Consider the following 9443-nt stretch of genomic DNA (forward strand, 5'->3'; position numbering starts at 1 on the left):
AGTTTAGCTTGGATAACTTTTAAAGAGAATTGGGTGGGGAAAAAAAAAAGGAGAGGAGCCTGTTCCAAAGTTGTTTTGACTTAATGACCACTTTAATTCAATTGTTTTTACAGACAATAAACAGGACTGAAGAATGTCGGTCTGAAATCATTGCCTTGAATGGAGAAACTTCACTGAACAAGAAGTTGGCTTCCAGTTTGCACAGGCGTCAAATGAATGCTTTCTTTTTTTTTTTTCTACCTTTCCCAACGAAAACAAAACAGTGTTTTTATGTGCTGTGCAAATGGTTCCGTCATGTAGTCTGACAATTTTATTTTTTGCTTTTTTTTTTTTGTTGTTGTTGTTGTTGTTAACTAAAGAAAAAACCCGAAGGAAAAACGCTGGGTTGACATTTCATCTGGACAAACATCTGAATTCAGAACTTACCTGGAGGTGTAGCTAGATTTTTTTTTTTTAACAGAAAAACTGATGATGTCAAGAGGGAGCAAGTTGAGCTGAAAACGAATTGTCTTCCTCAAAAATTAAGCTACTCTTTTTCTCTCCTTTTATTTTTCTTCTTGTTTTAAATCTAGAGTGGTTTTTTGTTTTTTGGTTCTTTTGTTTTATTTTTGTTTGTTTTTTTTAAAAAGAAATGTTTAGGTAAGGTTTATCTTGAATCTTAATTGCCTTAATTTTAAGGACGTCAAAGGCTCTCAAGGCAAGCTGTCAACGTCTTGTTAGAAAACCCGAGAATGAATTGAAACTGCTCACACCGGTGCTGGTGCAGAAGAAGTTTAATAGACTGAGTTTTTGGGGTGAACAAAAAATAAACTGTACAGTTTAAAAGAAAATGATTTTCTTCTTTTGAAGAAAAGTTGATGATAAAGGAACTGTGGCAACTGAAAGGATTGGAAAAATGCTGGGACTTTTATGAACTTTGTCTTAAGTGTTGACAGAAAAAAAATCTAGAAGGCTAAAGCATTTTACAGTAAAGTTATTGAATTGAGAAAAAAACTTGCTGCATTATAGAGAATGCAGGGGTTTTTTCTTGCAGAATGCAGATTTTTTTATTTACAAAGCGTGATCGCTAGCGAAAGCATTAGTGCTTTTTATCTGCAGTCTTTTTTATGAGCTTTAAGAAGTTTTTAGTCTGCTTTGCTTGTCACATTGCAAAAACCTAGCTTAAGAGCATTAAAAAAAACTTAAGTAGATAGGAGCTTATGGTCAAAAAAGTGCAAAAAAAAGCAATAGATAGAAGAAATTGTTGACAATTTCTGTAGTCTTTCCTAGTTGTGAACAAATGCAGCCTATGGATGGCCTATTTTATACCAAAGATGAAGTGACACCCTAACGCAGTCCAGAAGATAGAGGTTTTTTTTTCTTTTTTTTTTTTATCTTTATTTGACCTACATGGCCGGACCAGTTCTTACTTTCTTGTTTGTTTAAACTATCTTCCACTGGTGTTTTACATACTGCATATGATTTTAGTGGAAATTTCAGAATAGTTGGTATTTTACATTTGTTGATGGTGTGCTTTGGAGAACATCGCAAAGCAAGTGGAGTGAGTTACCAACTAATCTGTCCAGGTGGGCTTTAATTTTGATGAGTTTTTCTGTTAAATTGCCTGATCTTTGGTATTTCTACTGAAACAACAGTCTTCCTTCTGAATTCCAACACACCACAGATTCATTTCTTCACCTCAGTCTTTGTCATCGTCCAGCATGCATAGCCACCTTAATTCTGTGTTCATTTTTCAGTGATGCATTTGAATTGCCAGTTAGATGCAACAGAAAGCAAACTTGATCTTTGTTCTCATTTTAGCTCTCCCAAGCAAGCAAAAATGTTGAAAATGACTTATGCTAGTGTTGTCATCCAGGCAGGAAGTTAATTACTCTTCTCTGCTATGATTTCTGTTGTCTTAATATGTTGGCTGACAATCACTAATTAGTATGATTAGGCAGAAAAGACACTAACTGAATTGAATCCACTGAAACTTGTTTTAAGAATGACATTGTTTTCCATAGAGAAGTTTGGATTATGGCCCTTGGTTTTTCCAAGCAACCAAAAAAAGTGGTAAACAAGTCAGAAGAGGATTTTTTCCTTGAGGAGGCAGAAGAGAAGCAGCAGTTAAAATATATACGTACATACACATGTATCTTTAAATAGAAATTAAACCAAACATTTTTAAACTTCTCTCCATCCAGAAGAGAGGGGAAGCTTCATCACATTTATTGTGGTGCATTAGAGACAGGGTATCCAATAAAAATAATTAAATTAAAACATATATATTGGATCAATCTGATTCAGCCACACAATTCTGAAAAGAGATCTGTTTCCCTAACCTGACTTTTAGGGGAAAAAGTACACAGTTATTTTTTTAAATTGATAAAACGAGATCATATTTTTTAATGTAGTATGGGGGGGAGGGGGTTTCCCAAGTAAATGGCTGCTAGATATGCAACGTATAAAAGAGAGGAAGGGGAGTTCATGTGGTTCTTCATCATAGGAAGAAGGCCTGATTTTCAGAAGTTGTAAAACTTATGCTTTCTCCAGTGTAGCTGTGATATTCAGCACTTCTGAAAACCAGATGATGCCAAAGTAAAAGAACAATACCCACAGCCTGTTTTTAATTCAGAAAAAAAAAAACAAAAACAAAAACAAAAAAAAACATATAAAGACACTCAATCATCTCTTTCTGTTCCACATGCTGTCACATTACTTGTTGCTTTTTGAAAGTGGCACTTGAATTTTGGCCTTGGAAAAAGGTTCCCTCTTTATTTGGAGGGCATATGGGGGAGAAATCAATCTAGCCTTATTTTCTTCCTTTCTACACTTACTCTCTTTCTGTCTCTGAATTCTTTGTACAAATAGAGATAACCCCAGGCACAATTCAGTTCAATATGAAATAAACATATTTGTTTCTGTGTTAGTTCTAATGTGACATACAAAAAGTCTCATTTACTATCAACAATGAGGCTACAAGGTAGCTACCATGTGGCTGATGAATATGCTGAGGTACCTTCTTATTTCTATTCAGAACTCTGCTGCTTTATTTATACATTCAGAAACATTTTTGTTATTTTTTTCAGCAAACAAATTTAAGCAATCTCAGTGTTTTTTATTAAGCCAGGCAGGCAACATGGTATAACGATGCCTGTCACTTTAAAGTGTTTCAAGTGCGTTCGTGTTAGAATTGTTCCTTTTTTCCCATGCTGCAGTGTTTATTAGTGTTTGAAATCAAAAGAAATAAAGCAAAGAAATGGAAGAAGAAGAGGAAAGAAAATGGATTCCCTAAATACAATTGATCGTCTTACTCTTCCCCAAAAACAGTGAACTGGTACTTGAAAGTCTATGAGTTATAAAAAATGTGACATTTGGGTATATAAACAGTCATAAATATTAAGGTAAGAAAAAAACTTATTGGGAACATACAAATTGTATGGAAATTGGTAACTTATTTGTAAAAGTTACAAGTTGAGATAAAAGAGAACAGTTGAAAAGCTATACACTGCATGGTTGTTGTCATAGCACTAGAACACTTGGTGGCTTCTGAACTCTAAAACTGGTGTTCTTTATGTTCAGGCTAATAAGATTTATCGGAAAGTTTGCTATAGCTATCTCTTTCAGTTGTTGGTTGGTTGGTTTTTTGGTTGTTGGCTTTTTTTGTTGGTGGTTTTTTTTGGGGGTTTTTTTGTTTTTGTTTTTTTGTTTTATTTGGAAGATCTGAATTTGTAAAGTCAATATCTATGTCTTGCCAATTTAGCTTTAAATATCATGAGGGTTCCTGAAAGGTTGCAGAAACAACTCCAGAAGTCTAAGGCAATGGTGCCTGTCCCAGCGGTCTAGAAGCAACATCAAATCCATAAGCTGAACTGCGTATGTACTTTCCATCACACCTGAATTCTTGTAAATAGTCAAATCTGAATATTCAGGTTTGGGATTTTTGTTTTTACTTTAAAAGATAAATACAGGAGGGGTGTCAGAGAAATACAAATTATGGCTAGAAAATCTGAATACCTGGGCTCGTCGCTTGAGATTGAGGAAAAAAATGGATACAGTGGAACTGAAGAGAGTATTATATTTGCAGATGCAGTGTAGATCGGGTCACTGAAAATTCTTGTCGTTCCCAATGAGATTGCTGAGGGACTCTTCTTCCTATCTGGCTCTACTGCTGGTTTTGTAAGCACTTTTCACCTGTGACAGTCAGGCCTCAAATTGTGAATGTCCTCCTATTGCCTTCCAGTGAAACAGACTCTTGAAATGTCCTTAGCTTGTGCTTACTTGTATAGTTCTGTTTACCAAGAGACTGCCTTGGTTGTGTTGGTCAAGAAATCCACTGTAATACAGAATGAGGCATATCTGAGAGCAATTGCATCACATTGTATTATCTTCTGCTATGGATGCATGCCCAACTGTGGAAGATTAAGGCTGGTTATTAGAGAAATTGAGGGCTTAAACTTTCAGTGGGCAGTGGGCTGAAGAACTCAAATGGATTTTTACACAGGTAAAAATCAAACAAAGGGTATTATTTATGTATGTATGTGTAGCGAAACTCAGCAAATTTGAGGAAGCCTGCATTGTAATAAAGTTTATTTTTAATATGTCATAGTATTTGGATCTATATTATGTTGTTTATGGTACTGAAGGATGATAATGATGCAAAGTGTTTAACAAATTGCCGTGCTTCATGATTTTAAGCTTGATGGTTCTCCTCATGCCACTTCATTTTAATGCTGAGGTTGACATGAGCAAAACAGGTTTAGGCAGATTCACTCAACTTCCACCTCCAGTAAGAGTCATGCTAAAGAGTGATAATGTGCTTAAAGTAATGAATCAATCCATTTTTCGTGGTGAGACCAAATGTGGTAGTTGAAGATAGTAATGTTTGATGCACACATGGTCAACATTTCCTTTCAAATCTTTATTTATCATGAAATTGATCCCAAAACAAAAAAAGTGCCCTAGGGTAAGGGATTTTACAGATCTTTCTAGGTAACTCATGTGAGCTGAGGAAACAGTCACGGTGTGATGGAAGTGCAAAACAGAAAATAACAAAAACACTGGCGTTTGGTGCGTTGGTCTTTTCTGTTAGATGACAATTGGCTCTAATAATAATGATTCTTCTCATTTCTGGTATTCATATACACAGTCATGCACACATGCGTTCTCAGAAGGAGGGCTGAGTGACTGGCAGACTTCTCCTCTCCCCCACTGAAGCAGATTTCTATATGCTTAGCACATAGCAAAGATACAATGGAAGGAGAGTTGTTTCCCCTCAAAAAAGAGTACCAACTTTTTCTATATTGCTCCTGTCACCCACGTAGATCAGAACTCTGTACCCCAGAAATTTATTCACCTTTGTGCCTCAAAGCAGGCTGAAGAGACCTTTTCTTCTCCCCTTTATTGCTGTTCTGTGTTAAAATTAACAGTAAATTGAGAGGAAAGTTTTCAAAAAAGTGGAAAGAAAGAAAGAAAAGAAAAACTGTTGCTTCAGTTTTCTGCGATGACAAAAGTGCTTGTCTTTGTTTCACTCAAGATTTCATTCCCCAACAGTGACAGTCGCATTCTTTCACTTGTGATAAGTAAAAAAATATCAGCCTTTAACAAGTTCACAAATCCATGTTTCCTTGTAGAGTCAGAATCTGCAAGGTGTAAGCACCTTCCAAGATCTGGAACTGTTATCCTAAGAGAGTATCTGCCCAATGTTAATTTCTGCCTTTCAGTGTCTCTCTCTTGGATACTAATGTTATGAATTTGGTGGAATTTGCCGGCAGTTATATTTTTAAAAGCTCAAAAATGCAGCCTAGAGAAGAGAACGTGATGTTTATGTAACTAAAGTATTATGAAATATGCTGTATTCCAGAGTGGAGGAAAATTCTATCTTTTGGAGGCAAAACATTTTTGTGTAAAAGCCAGGAAGTATACAGAATTCATATAGGAACATTTAATTGTTTCCTTTTTAAAGGAGAATGAGCAGGTTCTGTCTATAAGGAAAATCAAAGCAGCTTTGAAAGCAGATGAACTTCCTATCAAGAAATGTGCATCACACAAATGGGACAGAGGTTCTTTAAAGCCCTTACAGACCTCACTGTAGCCAAAATGTAGAATACAGAACCTCCATGATCCATTAAATTATGAATCTTATTTATATGGGCATCTGTGTGCTGATGTCTCAGAATGTCTTTGAAAGATCTGTACTGCTATGATTTTTTTTGATGTTTTCCATTTGTACCACAATCCTAATAGCTGCCATTTTCCCACTCCTGGGGCTTTCTGTAGATCAGTGGATGTTAGGTTTAAACTTCTGTTTTCTTTGATGAAGCTTTCAATAAAAAAATAAAGAAAGAAAAGAGCTGGGTGACTGTGTTCTTATGAAACCATTGTGCAGAGGTTTCCTGAGGCCGAGGCACATATGCTGAGCACGGAGGGAGCAGCAATAGCTTCACAGCAACACCTGCCTGCTCTGCATCTTCACCAAGAGCCAGGAAAACATCGGAGGGATGGGATGGCTCTGCTGCCCTAACAGCAGCACCACCACCCACATGTTAGGAGGTGAAATATGGGAAACGCTCTTGCACCGAGACTGTTTAACACTAGTGGGTACCTGCTGTCTGGGCCCTCGGCTGTGCTCACCTGCCAGAGGAACTCTTTCTGAGGAGTGACTCTCTTTCTTCGAAGAGTGACTTCAGGGCAAATGTTGTCACATGGAAGACAGAAAATCTTTATTTACAGAGTAAGTGCAGCCCAGGCAGTGATAGTGCAAGCCATACATCATCTTGAAAGGGAACTGGAAATAAATCGCCTTGTTGGCCACATCTCATGGGGAACAAGAAAGCCATTTGGCGTGCTTCCCCATGGCTGCCTCAGTCAGCAGCTCTCACATTGCCATGCACGCATCTTCCCATGAGAGCCATTCCTGTGAAGGAGGCAAAGGCAGGCAGGACATTTCCAGTTACTTTCCCTTCTGCCAAGGAGCTTTATTCCAATGTTGGAAACTGCAGCATGCTCTTCTTCTCCCAGCCTAGCAAGAGTGTGGCTTTCTCCTTCAATGTTCCATGTGGTTTGTGGTGTTGTCTGCACCCTTCCCCTCACACTTTTTCTGTTGCATGATGTATCCGTAGGTGAGTTGCTCATTCCCTTCGGACCCTGTGCCTCTGCTCCTTGTGCCACTGTTGCCAGTCTTCAGAAGACTATTCTGTGCAAGTCTCCATTTGACTTAGCAGAGCACAATACATATTAACTTGATACAATACAACAAGATAACATGAGTTATCATGATAACTCATGACTGACAGAAGTGGTCCTGGGGCTGCACTCAACACAGGAGGATTTTGGCAGGCAAATATTAAGCCTGTCTGGCAGTAGCATGCTGCCCGGCACATCCAGTGATACATCGCTGAACTTATTTGGAGGGACATAAATGATAACTAAATAATCTTCTAGTTGTGTACACCACTTTAAATGGAGAAATTGAAAGTTGAGCTGTTTAAAGTAATGCAAAGAAGTAATTATTTAAAGCTAAACAAGCTTGAGTCCATAGTGTGTTTAGCTGAGGAATCTAAGTTCTGCTGCGCTGAAATACTTCTGAAAAATTCTAAATGTCCAAGAAAAAGACAGAAAGTATATTTTGCACTTATTATTTTACTTTTTTCATCATTTGTTACCAGATAATACATTCCCTATCTTGTGTAGAATTCAGCCATTGATACACTGCCAGCTGAAAACTGTAAAAGCTGAACATCATTCCTGTGGGATCTAATCCCACATTTTTCAATCAGAAATCATTTCCTCATTAAAAATTATGCTGCACCACACTGCAGCCCACTTGGGTACTCTTTTCCTCAGTTAGAGCAACTTTTACCCAATGACAGTTTCATATAGAAATACTCTGCAGTGGAACTCTGGCTCACCTAGATTTTCCACATGTGATCTGAATGTTTGCCAGTTAATCTTAGCGTTGTGAAAAAGAGGTGTTTGGACACTTGAAGCTCTTTTTATGTAGAAGAACAGGAAGAAACAGAACGGATAGATCTTACTGATACCAAGGCACAGTAATCAATAACTGGAGAAAAGCAAGAAGGAACTTTGAGGAAGGTAAAGCAATAAGGAAACAATCATTTTAAGCTTCTTTCTTTCTCTCTCTCCTTCTTGGTAGACACGTGCATCCATCCAACAGAATTAGTGTATATCCATTCTCAGGTGCAGTATGAGCCCATTGGTATAGCCTAATACACGTGTGTCTTCCTGATCCTAACCACTTGCTCACCTGTGCCTAAGCAGTGAGTAGAACTGAACGTGCCATCAGAAGTGGATATCCCAGTATCCGCAGCTCAATGCTGCCTTTCTCAGTTTGTGCTGCAACTTCCAGCAGTGATCAATTGTCTTCTTAACAAGCATGCCAGCAATCTGGTTTTCTCGTTGTGGAGGCAAGTCTCCAAGAGGCCCAAAAAGTTTGAAGTTTCTTTAAAAAAAGTTTCATTTTTACAGCAACTCCCACTGGTTTCTTAACTGTGTCTCTTAGGTATTATGTCCAATGTATGCTTCCAAATCAGCAAATAAGTATTTGTTAGGGCAACATGCAGGGGCCCCAGAGAAAAAAAGTCATGCTCTACAAAGCTTATGAAGTGAAGGAAAAATTATCCACTTAATCCAGTAAGAGATTTATATGTCTATTGGACTCTCAGTTGGAGCTGAATATGATGACCTTCAGCATTACTGGTTACTTTTCACAGCAATAGTTGGCTGTAGCACGGAGATCAAGGACTGCTTTCCAAAATGTTTCCCTTTTCATATGTTGATCCTACTATGAGGGCTTTGGAATGTAAACAGCTGTTTGGAAACAGCAGTTCTTAGAGAGCTCTTAGAGATCCAGTTCAGAAGCTTCAGAAGGAACTTAAGGGTAGCATCTCCAGCTGAGAAGATACAGTAGTTTCAGCTATGACTATAGTATTTTCTATGGTAGATTCAGAATGACTGCTACCAAAATTATCTTGAGGTGGTATCTTGTGCAGAATGGGATGGTTTAGTTGAGGTATTTCTTCAATTCAAAAAAGATTATGCTGGAAGCCCAAATGACTTTCAAACAGTGCTAAAGCTTTGTGCAAATATTGGTGAATAACTCAATGTTACTTATAGCAAGGACTGAGTATTGATGCCTGTGACAAGGTTGTTTCTATTACATAGGATGACTGAATTGCCTTTGTGGAAGAGGCTCTCAACTAAACAGGAGCCATTTGCAATTGCTTACGTTATTTGTGCAGAGAGCTAGCCATAAAACTGTCCCTTCTTTGGCCTTACATGTGCACTGAAGGGTATGGAGATGTTTGTCTGCAAGTCACGTTTTTTCTTCTCTTTCCCTTTGAAAACAACCTATTTGCAGCAATAGATCAAGGGGCAACAGGAAGAAATCGAGATGCAGGAATTTCTATATTAACACAAGGAAAAACTTTTTCACTGTCAGAGTG

At 37.7% G+C, this 9443-nt stretch overlaps 1 protein-coding gene across 6 annotated transcripts in view; it reads left to right on the forward strand.

The window, feature by feature from the left end:
- Positions 1–6329, forward strand: part of RBMS3 (RNA binding motif single stranded interacting protein 3) — a 700498-nt gene extending 694169 nt beyond the window's left edge. For all 6 annotated transcript variants that reach the window (XM_052695879.1, XM_052695881.1, XM_052695882.1 and 3 more), the window contains one exon: positions 114–6329. In XM_052695879.1, the coding sequence (XP_052551839.1) occupies positions 114–120 (7 nt within the window). In that variant the 3' untranslated portion in view covers positions 121–6329. The remainder of the gene's footprint in view (positions 1–113) is intronic.
- Positions 6330–9443: the final 3114 nt, after the last annotated feature.

This window comes from Tympanuchus pallidicinctus, unplaced genomic scaffold (genome assembly GCF_026119805.1).
Source record: "Tympanuchus pallidicinctus isolate F22 unplaced genomic scaffold, pur_lepc_1.0 scaffold3, whole genome shotgun sequence".
NCBI lineage: Eukaryota > Metazoa > Chordata > Aves > Galliformes > Phasianidae > Tympanuchus > Tympanuchus pallidicinctus.